Raw genomic sequence first — 18,340 nt, 5'->3', positions numbered from 1 at the left:
GCGGAGGGAGGTGTAGGGAGGCAGCATCAGGGCGAGGGGAGGCAGCATCAACAGATGGAGGCAGGGGAGGATGGCAGCTCGGAGTCCTAGAGAAAGGCGGGTCACGGCCAAATTCAGTGAGATGGTCAGGTTTGATTGTTTACTGAGAGTATTTTGGACATTAGGCATGGAGAACACTTCCTCTCTACATCCGGACTGCAAATGAATCTACCGAATGTGACAGGGTGGTAATTTTCTAAACGGAGCAACCTTTTGGTTGTAGTGGTATAAATCTGAATGAAATACTTTTGGTGGTATGTCTCTAAACTAGTTATCTTTTTATGGTACAGAGCCAATTTTTCATTGCTATCATGTGATTCATCATTCATGTTAAACGATCTCCCTTTCTACCATTAGAATATCGATCAACTGGGAGAATACGAGCCGCTTTTAGAGATCCCAGTCAGCAAATAAATCCATGCCATTATGATTGTAACACTCGAGTGTTCAGTCAGCCAGCTAACTTGGTGAAGGATGAAAAATAACACAGTAGATCAAACAGAAATAAACATTGAAAGCAGAGAACAATTCAACCTGTATTTTGCCCCTTCTGTACTGACAGTCTGGCACAGAGGGCAGGGCAGTGTGAGTTACTAAACAATAAATGCATAAAATAAACAATGTAGACCCACTACATCTGTCAATTTTTATCATTTCTTATTAAATACTCACATATTAATATATGTATGCAAGCCATAATTGTTAAGGCCCATATTTCATCTTCGCCCATCTCATGGGTGTATATACACATCCACCCTAATGACGTGATTAAGCTCTCTAATCCTAAGGTTAGTAACATGGTATCACAACCATGGATTGGGGTTAGGGTAAGCCTAATGATAATTTTTAACCCACCCAGCCCCTTTAGCCGCCATCCATCAGGCTGTCATCAATCCATCAGGCCGCCGTCACGGCCGTCTTCCATTGCACGGATCCCTTCTCTGCCGTCAATCGCAGCCCGTCACCGCCCTTCTGGCCGCCGTCGTGGTTGTTCTTCATCGCCACCTGTCGCCACCCGTTAAGCCTCCATCGCGGCTATCTTCTTCCGTCGCCAAGCAAGGTTGCTGCTGATTGCAGTCTTCATCCCGCCGTGCACCTGGAGCAGAACAAGGGTGTCGTGGCCATTTGTCGGAGCGAAGTGGACCCGCTCGTCGTGGTTTCGTCTTCACCCGCTGCCATCCTCCCCTCATCGCCGCCGCCTGTCGCGGAGGCATCCTCCTCATCAACCCTTCCGCCCATCTGGAGGGCCTGACTTGACCATCTTGGTCCGTCGTCGTCCGTTGTGGATCTGCCTCACCGGCCGCTCTGGTCCCAGCTGTTGGTGGAGGCCGCCTAGGAGTCTTCTTCCGGTTGCCACCAATCAAAGCTAAAGACCTCTGTTTTGGAGCTGTTGTTTGCGACTGGTCAAAGTTGGACTGGTGTACTGCAGTGTGGTAACTATTCTGGTTTCTTCCCGTCGCATCTGTGCTTTGTTGCTGTTTATTTTCCAACATGTCACGAAACAATGCCATTGCTATCAGTATCACTCTTGATGGTCAAAATTATTGGGATTGGGATTTTTCTGTAGAGACTGTATTGAGGGGTTATGGTCTAGCTTTCCACTTGACTGATGATCCACCTGTACGTAAATCTGATGGTACTAATGAAGCTAAAATCAAAACATGGCAAATTAATGATGGAAAAGTGATGGCTGCCATTGTCAATTGTACTAAGCAATCTATGATTATGAGTCTTTCTAAGTTTAAGACAGCCAAGGCCATGTGGTCTTCATTGCAGCAGTGCTATGTTCAGGATAGTGGTGCCCTTTTGCATACTCTCATGCAGCAAATCCATGTGATTGAACAGAATGATGTCCATTGATGAGTACTACTCTGCTTTTGATCGTTTGATGGACCCTTGATCTCCATGGTACCTCAGTGCACAACAGAGGAGTGTACAACTCAAAACATTTATTGAAAAGTTTCTTACATATCGATTTGCCATGGGAGTAAGGGTAGAATTTGAGTCCATTCGTACACGGTTGCTTCACAATGCTTCTACTCTAACCATGGCACAGGCACTGTCGGATTTGATTGATGAAGAGACCCGTCTCAAGTCTGTGTACTGCTCCTGCGTCAGTATCTCATAGTGTGCTAGCAACTTCCCAGAGGATCAGTGCACCTAGAGGTAGCTCTTCAGAGCCTCGTGAGCATTGCAAGAAGACTGGTCATCGTTCAGAAAATTGCTTTGCTTGACATCCAAAGAAATCGGCTGAGTATCGTGCATGTCGTGCTACTCATGGGCATGGTACAACTTCCAATTCTAGAGGCTTTGTGTCTGTTGCTGCTGCCTCACCTGTCAATGCTTCTCAAACGTCTTGGATTCTTGATTCAAGGGCTTCTTTTCATGTGACATCTGATCAGTCCCAGTTGGTTACTTGCAAGCCGATCGCTGATGGTGCTTCTGTTCAGACAGCTGGTGGTACATCTTGTCATATCACTCATCAGGGTTCACTTTGCAATTCTTATTTTTTTGTACCTGATGTTTCTTTTGTATCTTAGTTGTTCATGAATCTTCTTTCAGTAGGTCAAGTTACCGACCATAACTGCTTTGTTGGCTTTGATGACTCATCTTGTTTTATTCAAGATCGTCGAAGCGGGACTGTGATTGGGACTAGCCATCACCGTAGAGGTGCTCCTAGCGTCTACGTTTTGGACACCCTGCATCTTCCTTCTTTCGCTGCTTCTACCGCTCATGTGTCATCCGCTGCATCATCATCCATTTCTTCCTGTGCCAAGTAGCATCATCATCTTGGTCATCTATGTGGGTCTCGCTTGTCTACATTAATAAATAAGGGTTGTTTAGGTCATACACCTATCGAGTTAGCTTTCATTGTAAGGGTTGCAAGCTTGGCAAACCAATACAACTTCCATATTCCTCTAGTGCTTCTCATTCTGCTAGACCTTTTGATCTTATTCATTCAAATGTATAGGGTACTGCACCTTTTGCTACAAAGAGCGGTCATAAGTATTGTCATTTTTTATTGACGATCATTCTCGATATACTTGGATTTATTTCATGAAGCACCATTCCCAGTTGCGTTCCATTTACCAGTCTTTTACTCGCATGGTTCACACTCAATTTTCTACCCCCATTAAAATTTTCGTTCTGACTTTGGTGGTGAGTATTTATCTGATATTTTTTGCCAGTTCTTGACCTCTGAGGGCACTCTTGCTCAGCTCTCATGTCTTGGTGCTCATGCTCAGAATGGTGTTGCTGAACGCAAGCATCGCCATCTCATAGAGACTACCCGAACACTTCTGATGGCCTCATTTGTTCCTTCTCATATCTAGGGTGAAGTTGGCTCCACTATTGTTTATCTCATCAATCAACAACCATCATCCAAACTGTCTAACAAGTGCCCTGGTGAAGTACTTTTTGGTACTCCTAGCTATGATCATCTTTGAGTGTACGTGCTATGTTCTGCTTGCACCTCATGAGCGAACTAAGTTGACTGCCCAGTCGGTTGAGTGTGTTTTTCTAGGGTATAGTCCTGAACGTAAGGGTTATCGTTGTTATGAACCTTCCTCTCGTCGCATACGTATCTCTCGTGATGTGACCTTTGTTGAGGATCGTCCTTTCTTTTATAACCCTTCTACTCAGCCATCCTATTCTCCCACAGAGTCCACATCGTTTATGTGTCTGCCTCCTATTTCATTCAATTATGATGTCTCTACATCACCCCCATCTGTTCCACTCATTTCTAATGAGCCTCTTCCACCCACTTCTGCTCCACCTCCACCATCTAAACCACCGATCATACATGTATACACTCGTCGTCCCACAGATCCCACAAAGCTTTCCCCTAGTCCTACCTCCTCGGTTAGTCCTGATGCTCCTGTTTTTGATGAATCTAACAATTATGATGAGTCACATGCTATTTCTGATGAGTCACAGGTTGGTCTAAGATATAATCTACGGGATCGTGCTACTATTGAGCCTCCTGACAGGTTAGGTTTTCCACGTGTGAGTTATTATTGATGAGTCATCCACTTATCAGGAAGCTTCCATTATTCTGGAATGGCAACTTGCTATGTCTAACGAGCTTGCTACCCTTGATCATACTGGCACTTGGGATATTGTTCCATTACCGTCCCATGCAGTACCTATTACATGTAAATAGGTGTTCAAGATTAAGACCAAGCCAGATGGTTCTATTGAGAGATATAAAGCTCATCTTGTTGCCAGAAGTTTTCAACATACTCAGGGACAAGATTATGATGAGACATTTCCTCCTGTTGCTCACATGATTACTGTCCGTACTCTGATTGCCATAGCTGCTACCTATTCTTGGACTCTCATATGGATGTTAAGAATGCTTTTCTTCAAGGTGATTTGTATGAAGAAGTTTATATGCAGCCACCCTCAAGTGTTGATGCTCCTTCTATACATGTTTGTCATCTTCGTCGTGCTTTATATGGTCTTAAACAGGCTCCTCGTGCTTGATTTGAGCGCTTTGTCTCTGTGATACGAGCTGCTGGTTTTTCGCCTAGTGATCATGATTCTGCTTTATTTATTCATCTTTCTTCACGTGGACATACTTTGTTTCTTCTGTATGTTGATGATATGTTGATTACGGGTGATGATGTGGAACATATTTCTCATGTAAAGAAGTAATTTAGTGAGCAATTTCTGATATCTGACTTGGGTCCTCTCAGTTATTTCTTAGGGATTCAGGTTTTACATTCTACCAAAGGCTATTATTTTTCTCAATCCAAATACATACAAGATCTTATTTCTCGTTCTGGCATTACTGATAACCGAACAGCTGCAACACCTATAGATCTTCACTTGTAGCTTCGTCCTACTGATGGTACACCTCTTGAGGATCCCTCTCGATATCGGCATATTGTGGGCAGCCCTATTTATCTCACTATTACCAGACCTGACATTGCTCATGCTGTCCAAATTTTGAGTCAGTTTGTAAATGCTCCTACTTCGGTTCATTTTGGACATTTACTTTGTGTGCTGAGATACTTAAGGCATCATCTCAGTGTTTGTTTTATGCTCGTGATAGTCCGCTTCAGCTTCATGCTTACTCGGACTCTACTTGAGCGAGTGATCCGACATATTGTCGTTCTGTCACTAGTTATTGCATTCTTCTTGGTTCTTCTCCTCTTGCATGGAAGTCCAAGAAACAGGCAGTGGTATCTCAGTCCAATATAGAGACAACTTTGAGCACTTGCCACTATCACTTCTGATATTGTATGGCTTCGATGTTTGTTGGCTGATTTTGGTATTTCTTGTGATGATTCCACACCTCTTCTTTGTGATAATACTGGAGCCATACAGATTGCCAGCAATCCCGTGAAGCATGAACTTACAAAGCATATTGGTGTTGATGCCTCCTTCGCCCGGTCTCATTGTCATCAGAAAACAATTACTCTTCAGTATGTGCCATCCGAACTGCAAGTTACAGATTTCTTCACTAAAGCACAGATTCGAGAGCAGAATCGACTTCATTTGCTCAAACTCAATGCTTCAGATCCGCCTTGAGTTTGAGGGGGGTGTTAAGGCCCATATTGGCCCATCTCATGACTATATATACACATCCACCCTAATGATGTGATTAAGCTCTCTAATCCCAAGGTTAGTAACAATAATAAGATAAAGACATACTATGAAAATGGTCATAATTATGGTAACAGATTTGTGCATACGAAATTAAAGAAGAAGTGCAATCATGAATGGAAGTAGTACGAAACTCATACCTTGAGCAATGAGGAAGTTCTGATCAGATCATCGTCGACAGAACAAACTGAGTACTTTCCAGTATTAAGAATTATTTCAGCAAGAGACTTGCGGCCTGATATGGACTGTATCAAAAAGTTATATGTGAGAATTCAATCACAAAAAAAAGGCCCTCAAACAAAAAGTTGCAGAGTTTCCAGGGAGCTTGCTTTTATCTGAATCTCTAAGTATTATGTAAAGTTAAATAAGGGCCCAATTAATTCACACACAAAAGAGCATAGATGCTCTACCTTTTTCGCAGTTTATAAAAAGCTGCAAATGGAGGTGAACCGCCGCACAACCATTGCTAAGCATGCAAACAAAGAAAATCATGATTCGGATCTAGTTAGATGAAAGTATCCTCTAATAATACCGCAAACACAGAAAATGAGGTAATAAGACAGAAGCGGTACCCAGTCAGAACGAGACAAGTTTCTCAGAATGGTGGCGCATAGCAATGAAAAAAGTGAAGAAAGAGCATAAAAAGGGAGTTAATTCCCTAATCATTTTGGGAGCTTGGACAATTTGGAAACATAGAAATGCTTGTGTCTTTGATGGGGTCTCTCCTTCAGTTAACTTGATCATAAGTGAGCTGAAAGATGAGTACAGCCTGTGGTGTTTGGCAGGGGCCAAGAAGCTGCAGGGTTTGGGTCTTGGGGGGTTAGGCCTACTCTGATTGGTCCTCCCTCCCGGTCAAGTCTTGTCTTTGTTTTTAAAGTTAGTCTTTTTGTGTTTGTAAACAGCCTCTCATAGATGTTCCCATATGAGAGGCTGGGGATGTATGGGGACTTTTTTTCTCTCTCTAATGCAATGAAGCGCAGTTTCTCCTGCGTTTTCAAAAAAAAAAAAAGGTGGGTGTTAATGGGTAGAGTTGAAAGTGATATTTTAGGAGAGTCCACCTTACAAGTATTTGTGAGCAAATAAAGTGGTCAAAGGTGACAAGCATTCGCAAAGAGATGGAGTATATTTCCCATAAAACGAAAATAAACATTTGCTCTCCTATAAAACAGCTGACGCTGATGTGGTTCAGGGGTAAAATGGGAAAAATCAATAAAAAAAGGAAGAATGCACATGCATGTCTATCGGATTGTAGAAAACTAGAAATAGCACAAGACATAAACCATTGTTGCTACATGTCACTCCATGCGTAGCAAATGTCCTTATGAAATACTATGCCTTGAAAGCAAAGAAAACAAAATAGTACGCTGGCTATGACAGATAAATACAAAACTGATACACATACAACAGGTTCAAGTTCATTTCACGACAAGAATCAAGTATTGCCCAATTTGATCTGCATTTTTTTTATATTACATAAAGAGAAGAGATAGCAAATAATTATCTAAAACTTTAGTAAGGCAATCTAGAAAATATTGAAAAGCGCAATGTGAATCAGTAGCACCGACTTGTCATGTATGAAATGTAATGAAATAAGGTAACAATCCAATATGCATTATACAAGAAGATATGGGCCAAGTTACTAAAAATGATGGTGCATTTCAAAAACTAATGTTTGATTTGCATAGTTACATAGAAGTTTTTCCTTTCTTTCTAAGCATGAAACAGAACACGGTATGATTTTTTAGCCAGAACAAAAAAATAATGCAAACACCATTACCTGGTTATGATTTTCAACATATGAGAGCATATTGTGGTTTCTGCTTACCAATACTTTCATAATCTGCAAGAACAATCCAACATAGTTAGTAGACGAGAAATGTGATATTGGAAGGAAAAAAACAAGGGAAAATATTGTAAAATCGCTGAAAAAGTCTTGTCTTAACACTAAAGGATTATGATAAAATTGCACAAGGAAATAAAAGGACACCCCATCCCAATATATCTTGCTGCGTTAGGGTAGCATGCAAAAACGTCTTGATAGCACACATACTTTATCCATGCTCCATTCTCGCTCAGGAACATTTTCAAGATGCCACAACCACATTTCTGGAACAGAAAGATTGACCCAGTAGTCGAATCCTAATCCACCCTGAGTGATTGGCTCACATAATCCAGGATAAAATGTTGCCTGCATAAACAAAACAATATAAAAGCTATATTGCCAACAAAAGCTGGATGAACAATCATTCGGACATTTGCTCATACTATCTATTGAATAGGCAACTAAGGATAGTAAATAACAGACACTGCATATGTGCCTTACATACTTTTTTATCCCTGTCACACAGGCCTCTTGGTATTAGAAAGTACATAAGAAATATGCTATAAACAAATTCACATGGGTGATAAACATCTCTATAAACTGCATGTCTAAGACTAAGAACTATGTTTACAAGAACATAAATTTACAGGCGAGAAAACTTACAATAAAAGCAACTTACATCTTCTGCTATTGTTATAATATCTGGATGAAGGTCATGTAACATTTCGTTTGCTAGAATTAGATATATCAGTGCAGCCTTGTCAACATATTGATTGCAATACCTACAATTAATATTTTGGGAAATAGTAAAAGGGCATTTAATGAATAATAGTAGGTACTGCTTTAAGAAAAAAAATAACGTCACAATGGAGGAAAATTGAAACAGTGCAAAGCATTTGTAAGGAACACAACCAAATGACTTGTAAACAATTGGAAAAGTACAAGTTACCCTATTCAACTCTTCAGGTCTTCCAGTTTCAACTCTAAATTACAACACCATCTAATAGGCACCGTTAAACACTAAAAACCAGCACAAATAGCCGTCACATACTAAACCACTTCTGGTTTTCGCTGACGGTGTACTAGCAGGCAACATTTGCTGACACACAGATAAAAAAAAATAAAAGGTGGAACCCACAGCTTCAGATCTCTCTTCTTCCTCCACCAACTTGTTCTTCACTCTCCCTTATTTTTCTGTCCACTAACTCACCGATCTGGCAACCTCCAAATCTCCAGGGAGCCCTCCGCTCCCTTCCCTAAATCTGGTTGTGTCTCATGTGTGACCGACGCCAAGTGGCTGCGTGCTCCGCCTTTGTCATGTTCCCTGGAGCTCCTTTGTGATCGACTGATGAGGAGCATGCAAGTGGAGTCCTTCCCATGGTTTGTGGCGCTGCTGATCGCCAGGGCTACCTGTCCTTGCTTCTTGGTGGTGTCTTACCAACCACTTTCAGTTGTGTGTGCCCTTGGGCACTATTGCACTAGCGATTCAAAATTTCATACAGCTCTACTTAATTTAGATCCTATGTAGGATCAGGGTTAGACTGGCCTTACATTACTGTAGGATCCTACTACACTAGTCGAGATTTTGATAACTTGGTGTTATTATCTTATCCCACAAGTATGAATAGGAAAAGGGGGGGGGGGGGGGGGTTCCACGTGGTTGGGTGGGGATATTTTGTTTTAGTTGGCAGTAGTACACTGGTACCTGTACCAGATTCTACTCTAGTACAGAGTACAGACCCGCCCAATACCAAATCCACTTTAGCTGAATAGACAAACTTGTCCAACTTCCATGCCATAGAGAACAACTCGGTAATATCTAATACAAGACGGCCAGATATCGTTAATAATGAAAAGTAAATGGCACTTACTCTTCAATGGCACCAGTAAATGTAGAAAACCCATTATGAGTATATAACATCGAAGCCAACGAATGAAACTGGAATCCATCGATCCGGTATTCAGTGACCCACCTAGCAAGATTAGTAAGAGATCTATAAGTAACTAGGCAGATTACGTGGCAGATGAACAAATTCATTTGCCATAGTATTTTGCAAGGTAAGAATATAGTATGAACAGAGTTTTATGGTTTTACCAATTTAAATTGGACAGTAAGAAGTGGAGAACATCTGCATCATCATATCTAAACATCCTGGTGCCCCAATATTTGTGATGCCCTCTTTTTCCTGCCAAGGATCCATTAGAACCAGGACATTGTATTAGCAAAGAAGAATAAAAGAACCACAGAAACATAATGATGAAATACAGTATGCACTTCAAGGTGCACATCAGACAGTATTTACTAATAAGACATTTCAAGGTGCACATATGTAATTCAATATATATTATCAATTATCAAATCATATTCAGCAGTCATCAGTTTGGTTAGTATGAGGCCCATACTGGTCACTCGATAGTATTACTATGTCACTTTTACCATCACACTTGTTATGAATAGCACTTGTATTGAATAATAGCCCCATGGGGGCAATATATGGAGTACATGAGTGTGTAACGGAAAAGGAAAAGGACTCTACTAATGAATACATAAAGGATTCTATATTCCTAACATCCCCCTTCAAATGCAAGGCATATGCAATAGCATTGCATTTGAAAGAGCGGACACTAAGTGGAGGAGCAGTAAAACGAGCGGCCAGAACTAAAGACGCAGATGAAGATAGCTATAGAAGACCAGCAGCATGAAGACGAGTCTCCTCAGTACGAAGAGCAACAAGAGCATCAATCAGAGACACAAGAGGATAGCGGCTGAGCATGAAGAGGCTCAAATTCGGACCACAGACATGTCAAGAAGTCGTAGGTACGATGGATCTCCAGATGAGTCTTCTGACCATGACAAGACAAGAGTGTCAAGTTGACGCCACACAATAGACATATGATGAAAGAACTCATCAACTGTAGAGTCACCCTGCTGCAAGGCCGGCTTCTGGAGTATAGCAGCGAAAAAAGTAGACTGTCCAGTAGGTTCATAGCGTCGACGAAGAGCTTCCCACATTTGCTGAGTAGTGTCCATACCAATGACATCACTGGCAAAGCCTTCCTGCATACTGGCAACAAGAATGGAGCATGCACGAGCATCCTCATCCTGCCATGTAAGGGGCGAACTGAGCCACAAAGGATGCCATGGCATCTTCATGATCAAAATTTGCTTCCTCATTAGCCTTATCAAAGATCGCAGGTGTGGCCGGGATAGGAGGACAAGGCAAACAAGGCAACTCTCTAATAAGAAAATCCCAAAGCCGCAGCCCACACATGTGAATGCGCATGCAAAAAATCCAATCTAGATAGTTCATGCCATTGAAAAGTACAAGGCAGAAGATGACATTTTTTCTTTTTTTAACAAAAGCACCGAACAGGTACTCTCTGTTATGAGGGAGGATAGAGAGCACACACGAACCAGAGCTCCCGTCGACGCACGGCCAGAATCAAGCGACGCGTGCCCAGAACGGCGGCGAGCAGATCCACGACCGGTGGCGCAAATAAAGGATCCCGGTGCCGGTCCCCAACGCGGAGAGACTCGAGCAGCGGTGGTGGCCCATGACACAAAGCGGGGGTGGCGACCTCTGACGCAGAGCGAGAGGCGAGATCCCGACCCCTGAGGCAGCGGCCGACGAATCTAGAGCCCTGTCAGCGAATCCTCTGGCAGCCGAGGCGACACTCGATGAAGCTGCGACAGCAGTGGGTCCCTGGAGACGGGATCCGGCAACGGTGCCGACTCTTGACGAGGCCCTGCCAGCGGAAGATAGACACCGACGCTTGACGATCCAATGGAGGCCGACGGGCCTAGATTGAACAGCGACGGCATGAAGAAAGGTCAATTGGCATAGCTCAAAACGATGAACGAAGTTGTGGCTACTGCTTTGAACGAAGAGCAGCAGCAAAAACAGCATAGAGAAACCAGCAATGTGCTCAAGATGAAGAGCATCGTGGTGGGGATGATTTGGTGGTGGGCAGGCGCAAGTGCAACGCCATAGGGAGAGAAAACCCTAACACTAACCTTGGCTCTGGTACCATGTTATGAATAACACTTGTATTGAATAATAGTCACATAGAGGCAATATATAGAGTACATGATTGCATAATGGAAAAGGACTCTACTAATGAAAAAAGGATTCTATATTTCCTAAATACGTAAAGGATTCTATATAGCTAACAACACTTTGAAGGCAATATTGGATATGTAGTTAGCTTACATGGCACATAAATCAGGTATGGCAGTTATCAACTAATAGTGGCATAAAAAACCATGTAATGTTTACAACATAAACTATGGTGCCAAAAGAAAATTGCACTGACCAACTTGGTTAGAGTGACCTAGTTGTCTCCTCATGCTTTAAGCTAGCTTATGACTATTCTACCATTTTACTTGTGGTGTTTGGACGAAATTATTTACTTCGCCAGCTTAATTAACAAGAGGAAATTACTTCCACTTTATTAAGTAATTCAATCCACCTATAAATGATCCTTGACCGGTTGTTGAGTACATCAAGTCAAATTGTTTTACTATGAGATAGCACATGTGCTATTTGAGAAGAAATGCTGCATTTAGACTCCCATTTTATGAATTAAAATAATGCATTGATCTCTTGAGTTCTTTCCACCATTTCTCAAGAACAAAATATAATTTTAAAAATCTGAAAATATAAAAGAGAGATTTAGTTATAATACCGCTGTGGAAGTAACAATCACTAGAGCCATCAAAAAGTGATAAGCCAACCAGTTCATCTGCCGATGCATACGAGTGGACAATATCAAGAAGCACCACTAATCCAAGGCCTGAGCAAACCAGGGATGAGAAAATGGAGATGCTAATGTTAATCAGTGTTTCACTATTTCCTTGCACTGTATTGCAAGAGTGATAAAACTTGCTACTAATATGTTATTTCATGTTCCATAATCACATGCATAAAGAAACATAATCGATGAAAAGCCATAAGAAGATGCCCAATCACACAACCAGTACGAGAAAAGGGCTTAATAGTTAAAACACTTGGCTGTTTCAACAATGACCTGTCAATGGCAACTAATATCAAAAGCAATTAAAAAATGTTCTACTGGAAGGAAATATAAAAGGATTTCAATTTATATATCGCATTGAGAGCCAACTAAGACAAAATATGATCTGCATAGAAAAATAGGATGTGTTAAAAGAGGATGAGTAACAGATTCCTCAGCATGGAACTACCACCTTTCAAAAAATGTGTAACTATTATACGTTAAACACCAGATGTTTGTGCGGACTAGTCATGTACTCAATTCTATGTATTTTCAACATATGGCTCTTTGATTAAATGCTTCTAAGTTTTACCCAGGCTAAAGTGGGCCTGTCCCAAACAAAAGTGTTACTGTACTTAGGCACCAAGCAAAACATCTACATAGGCGACTAGGATAGTTGAGAAAATAACACCAGTACAAAATGTCTTTGGACCTATCCTGTAATTATGTTATCATCCCTCACATCTCTCTTTTCTTATTTTGTACCTCATAATAAAATGAACTCACACTGAAACCACTAACTAGGTGTATATGATATATGATTCTTTCAGAATGAGAACCATAAAAGTATATTCTTAGAACATTATGTGAATTTCCAGTATTATTTATAAATAATGATCTTGAGAAACTGACCATGTGCCTCATCCACTAACTTCTTGAAGTCATCTGGGGTGCCGAATCTGCTACTGACTGCAAAATAATTCGTGACCTACAAGAACAATGCAGTTGTTTTGAGAGTAGAAATTAAATCTTCCAACAAAACAAAGAATACAATTTTATAACAAAATGAAGTAATCATCTATAGAGCATATGACACAATGGAGTAATCATTTAGATTACAGAATCAGATGATAATTCTGAGAAAGAAAAACTTGATATTTACAATTACTCTAAAGTGTACATTACACCAACAAAATGATTTTCTTTTACTTCATATATTATCAAATTCTGTGGAAAGCTAGGCAACTACATAAACATAATGATATGTCATTTATACTAGTTCCTAAAATTTTGCAATCAAGAGAATTATCTGACTTTAATATGAAGAAATCTACATGTGCGCACTTGTACATATGAGTTCATACCAATTAATATAGTGTGCTATCAAGATCAAGAGAAAAATATCAAAGGACCACAACGAAAAATCCACACTGAAGGTCGTAAGTGTTCCAAGTTCTAGTTTCGATGACGATGAACTAATATTAAGATCCATGCTGGAGACTATCTTAACAAATTCTAAGTTTTAGTGTAATTGTCGGCATTCAATTCTGCCAACGTGGCCTCTTCACCCTCAAGTTGGGCCACAATTTGGCCATGGGACTTACCCTCATGCTACGAAACTATCACTAAGTTAGGATATTATCTCTTGTTACCTAATTAGTTGGTTTCTAACACTTAGTTGTTATCGTGTTAGGGGCAACGCCTATAGAAGGGAATTAGCCACATCATTATGAATCGAGCAAATAAAGAAGTCTCTCTCCCGGATATCTTTTCTCCCCCTCGCCTCCACCCTCATAGCCATGGCAGCCAAGGTGCCACAGCATCAAGCTTTGTCCTCCTACTACCCACAAATGCACTGTTCAACGTCTAGCCTCTTCCATTTAGTCAAGCATATGCAAAAAGTCAATTCCATGGGCACATGTAAAAAGTCAACAACAACAACAGCAGCATTTGTCCCAAGCAAGTTGGGGTAAGCTAGAGATGAAACCCACAAGATCCAGCTAACAAGATGATGGGAAAACAATAATGATAATAAAGTAAGAAAGTAATAGTAAAAAAATAAAAGTAATAGTGGTACAAAGAAAGTAAGAAACTGATGCATAAGTTATGATTCTGGCACGTAGATTGCTAACTTCCACATGTTTCTATCCATAGATAGTTCTTTAGGGATATTCTATTTCTTCAAGTCTCTTTACAGACTCCTCACATGTTAGGTTTGGTCGATCCCTGCCTCTCTTCACATTATCAACGCACCTAAGTATCCTACTATGCACAGGTGACTCTGGAGGCCTCCGTTGGATATGTTCAAAATATCTCAACTGATGTTGGACAAGCTTTTCTTCAATTAGCGCTAGCCCTACCCTATCACGTATATCATTATTTCGGATCCGATCCTTTCTTGTATGGACACAAATCTATCACAACATGTAAAAAGCCAAGCATGTACGTTTTACATAACCAAATCTTACCTTATAGCCAACGGAGGAGTAATCCTTGTGCTCCACAACTCCAATTAATTGAACCGCATTGTATCCAGCATTTTTTATATGAGGTAGAACCTAATGGTAGAAAAAATTAGAGAAGTAAACTTGCCAAAAATAATCAAAAGGACAAGGGTCAAGAAATACTTTGGATGTGAACTCCTGAAATGATGAAATTTTTTGCTCAGATCCACTTATGCCAACATGACATTCGTATATCCTAAGTGAACACTTCACTTTCGGCCGTTCAAACCTCCATTTGTAAATTTCTTCAGGGGGAGGTTCCCAATGTACTGCGTAGGATTGCTTCCCTTCAGCATCTACAAAAAACTAAAAAAAATTAATCAACATGTGATCAATTAGAAAATTAAGCTGAACATTGTCTCAAAAAGAAATTAAGCAGAACCAGACACAGTGTGCTAGACAAGATATATTAATAAGACAGACCAATAACGTTCTTGCAAGACAAGTAGAGTAGCTATTTAAAGTGAAATCATTAACAATATGCATTAAAGGAAAATTGTTGCGAGAAAAACAGGGAAAATGCTAATACCATTGTAATGTCAGTATGTCAGAATTCCCTGTGGTGGTCCCATGATAAAAAAAAAAAACCTTAAAAAATGGAAAGTATCTCTAACTAAATTACGAGTTGTGCCATGACAATGTTAGACATAGTGACTTCTTAATATTCAGTACGGTTCTCACCAGCTGCCACACCCCAAAAAAAGAAAGCATGTCTAACTAAACTACGAGTTTTCCTCAACAAAACTGCAGTACATCACTTTCTTACAAGGGAAATTTTGTTCAGTAACACTACAAACATGCATACACCAGAAAAAACAATGTGAAAGATCAATACTATTTCCATCTCACATGATCATTACAGTGTTACAGAGCAATTTACCTCTTTTACTAAACCATTGATATACATATGTCAATTACTAACTTTGCATTTGAAGCACCATTTATATGATGAAATGAGCATTATAACCACTACAAACAACCATTCAGGAATTCAAGTTCTTACACCACACCACAACCAATAAGAAAGGAAATCTAGAAACCTAACTAATGAAACAGGTTCACCGTCTTAGCTGAACGATACAACAGAATATTCCTTTCTGCCGAGCACTTTTCAGTTACATTGTTTCTTCCTCGCTCAATCAAGTAACAAACAAATGGTTACAACCAGTGACGGAGCTTGGACTCCGCCCCTGGTTACAACCCAACAACTAATCATGATCCTTGCTACCCCTGTTACTATGTATTTTTCATATTTTGTGCAGTAGATCAATGCAACTTTTCAATCTGCATTGTACAACCCCATAATTAGAACCAGTAATAAAGAAAATCATTACAAAGAGAAATTGACGAACCTGGAAGAACATATGTAGCCCAAGCAGGAACACGTTCTAAAGCACCATCAGGAGTATTAAAATAAACCCTGTACTTATCCTTATGAGAAATCGTTGGGACATATTTCTCTAGCCATGCTATTCGTCCTTTCCTCATTTCAACCCAGTAAGCAAGGGGAGCTTTCTTTGCTTGAAACTTTTCGAATGATGCTTGATCCGTTACAACATTGAAAATGTCAAAGGGCTGCCCACTATCAATGATATCATAGGATGGTGATAAACTTGCCGAGTCAGCCTTCTGCGAGGCTTTCCACTCATTGTATCTTGTCTGAGCATCAGGTATTTCACCAAGCTCCTCCTCTGTTTGTGGGCCATTTGGGCCAAACATTTGCTCGTATAGCTTAACAACCATCTCTAACTGAGACTTGCGTGACCTAACTTCTCCAGGCTCCCAATAATCTTCTTTCATGCTACGCATTAATTCCTCAGCATCAACACCATTGTCACCTTTATCATAATCATCCACATAATTGTACTCCTGGAAAAAATATTCATCTGGCTCTTGCCCTTCTCTGAGCTTATCTTCAAGTATGATAAACCAATATCCAAAATCATCATGTCCCAAATGACCTTCTCGTGCACAGTTTTCAGTTGGTGACCACTGATTAAAATCACCAACCAGAGAACAATAGCGAGCACCTGCATGGCAATTCTTCTTTCAGTAAACAATTGCAAAAAAAATGTTCAGAGTAAAGTTAAAACACAAAAACAAAACCATACAAAGAGGATGCAGAACCAAGCAGTACATCAATTATAACCATTAATTCAACACACAGAAGCATCTCTACAGTCAAGTAAAATTAGCTGATAGAATGTGTTCTGGTTAACAATAAAACAAGTTGCGCTTTACATGTTTTGTTATCACAATGGATTAACAATTATGTTTAGCTTTATTTCTCATTTGTCTCTCTGAGACTTGCCTACTCCTAGGCATTGTACATTTTGTGTCTTTTCTTAATAAAGTGGCTGTTATCCAGTAGGGGATTCCCCTATTGGAGTTCTTCAAAAAATAAAAATAAAATAAGGTGCATACAAAAAAAAATGAGTGAATTGCACAAAAGTACAAGTATTGTGTCATATGTACCTCAAAACTACAAGTATTGTGACTAGTAATACAAAACTACAAGTATTGTGCCTAGTAACACAAAACTACAAGTATTGTGCACTAATTTAACACAAAACCCGATTTTAATTAGATTCACCTAAAAAATGATCTTATGTTTCTCCAATCTTTGTGTATGTGTTCCATAATCCATGTGCAAACCATTTTAATTGGATTCGTCCAAAAAACCTGTGTAGAATTTAAACTAAAATTCTCCAAAAAGACTACTTTTATAACTCATAACAATTGTTAGGGCCTCAAATAAAATCCTAAAAATATGGGAAAAATCACTGATATTCTTCTTATATGATGGACTAATTTCTAAAATTATTTCGAGTCCTAGGTTATATGGTGAAAAAATGAGTTCCTTTGTAATGCTCCATTTATATGGTTCATTTATATATATATATATATATATACTTACAAAGGAACTCACTTTTTCACCATATAACCTAGGGTTGTAAATGATATTAGAAATTAGTCCATCATATAAGAAGAATATTAATGAATATTCTTATATTTTTGAGATTTTATTTGAGGCCCTAACAATTGTTAGGAGTTATAAAAATAGTCTTTTTAGAGAATTTTAGTTTAAATTCTACACATGATTTTTGGTGAATCCAATTAAAATGGGTTGCACATGGATTATAGAACATGTACAAAAAGTTCTAGGATTTTTGGAGAAATATAAGACCATTTTTTAGGTGAATCTAATTAAAATCGGGTTTTGTGTGAAATTAATGCACAATACTTGTAGTTTTGTGTTACTAGGCACAATATTTGTAGTTTTGTGTTACAAATAACACAATACTTGTAGTTTTGTGCAATTCACTAAAAAACATAGAAAAGGCATTATTGCAACAGCTCAAAAATATAATCCGCAAACTAAATAAAGTATTGCTGAAACAACTAACTCAAGCTATCGAAAAGAATTAAAAGTACATGAAGGTCACATTGTTAAGATATTTTATTGATTTCCAAACATATACATGGAATTCTAATGAGGGGCCCTTGTGTGTTGAAGGGAACCACAAAAAGAGATTCTCATTTTGCGTCAACGAGCAGCAGGATGACAAATGACTTTAGATGGTACATGTAAATCTGCTGCAAACTCAAACTTGTCCTAAAAATGACCCAT

General features: G+C 39.6%; 1 protein-coding gene across 7 annotated transcripts in view; it reads right to left on the bottom strand.

The window, feature by feature from the left end:
* The window catches only part of LOC133926700 (1,4-alpha-glucan-branching enzyme 3, chloroplastic/amyloplastic), a 38,677-nt gene that overhangs the window by 19,309 nt on the left and 1,028 nt on the right, over window positions 1-18,340 (bottom strand). For all 7 annotated transcript variants that reach the window (XR_009911160.1, XR_009911162.1, XR_009911159.1 and 4 more), the window contains exons 4-14: window positions 16,062-16,739; window positions 14,833-15,005; window positions 14,674-14,763; window positions 13,118-13,193; window positions 12,158-12,265; window positions 9,567-9,657; window positions 9,343-9,444; window positions 8,151-8,253; window positions 7,700-7,837; window positions 7,427-7,489; window positions 5,790-5,894 (exon numbers count right to left, since the gene is read on the bottom strand). Coding sequence is in view for 2 of the 7 variants with exons in the window: in XM_062372724.1 (XP_062228708.1) it covers window positions 5,790-5,894; window positions 7,427-7,489; window positions 7,700-7,837; window positions 8,151-8,253; window positions 9,343-9,444; window positions 9,567-9,657; window positions 12,158-12,265; window positions 13,118-13,193; window positions 14,674-14,763; window positions 14,833-15,005; window positions 16,062-16,739 (1,727 nt within the window). In the remaining 5 variants the exon portion in view is untranslated. The remainder of the gene's footprint in view (window positions 1-5,789; window positions 5,895-7,426; window positions 7,490-7,699; window positions 7,838-8,150; window positions 8,254-9,342; window positions 9,445-9,566; window positions 9,658-12,157; window positions 12,266-13,117; window positions 13,194-14,673; window positions 14,764-14,832; window positions 15,006-16,061; window positions 16,740-18,340) is intronic.

Source organism: Phragmites australis, chromosome 8 (assembly GCF_958298935.1).
Source record: "Phragmites australis chromosome 8, lpPhrAust1.1, whole genome shotgun sequence".
Taxonomy (NCBI): Eukaryota; Viridiplantae; Streptophyta; class Magnoliopsida; order Poales; family Poaceae; genus Phragmites; species Phragmites australis.
This window is presented reverse-complemented; position numbering and strand designations above follow the sequence as displayed.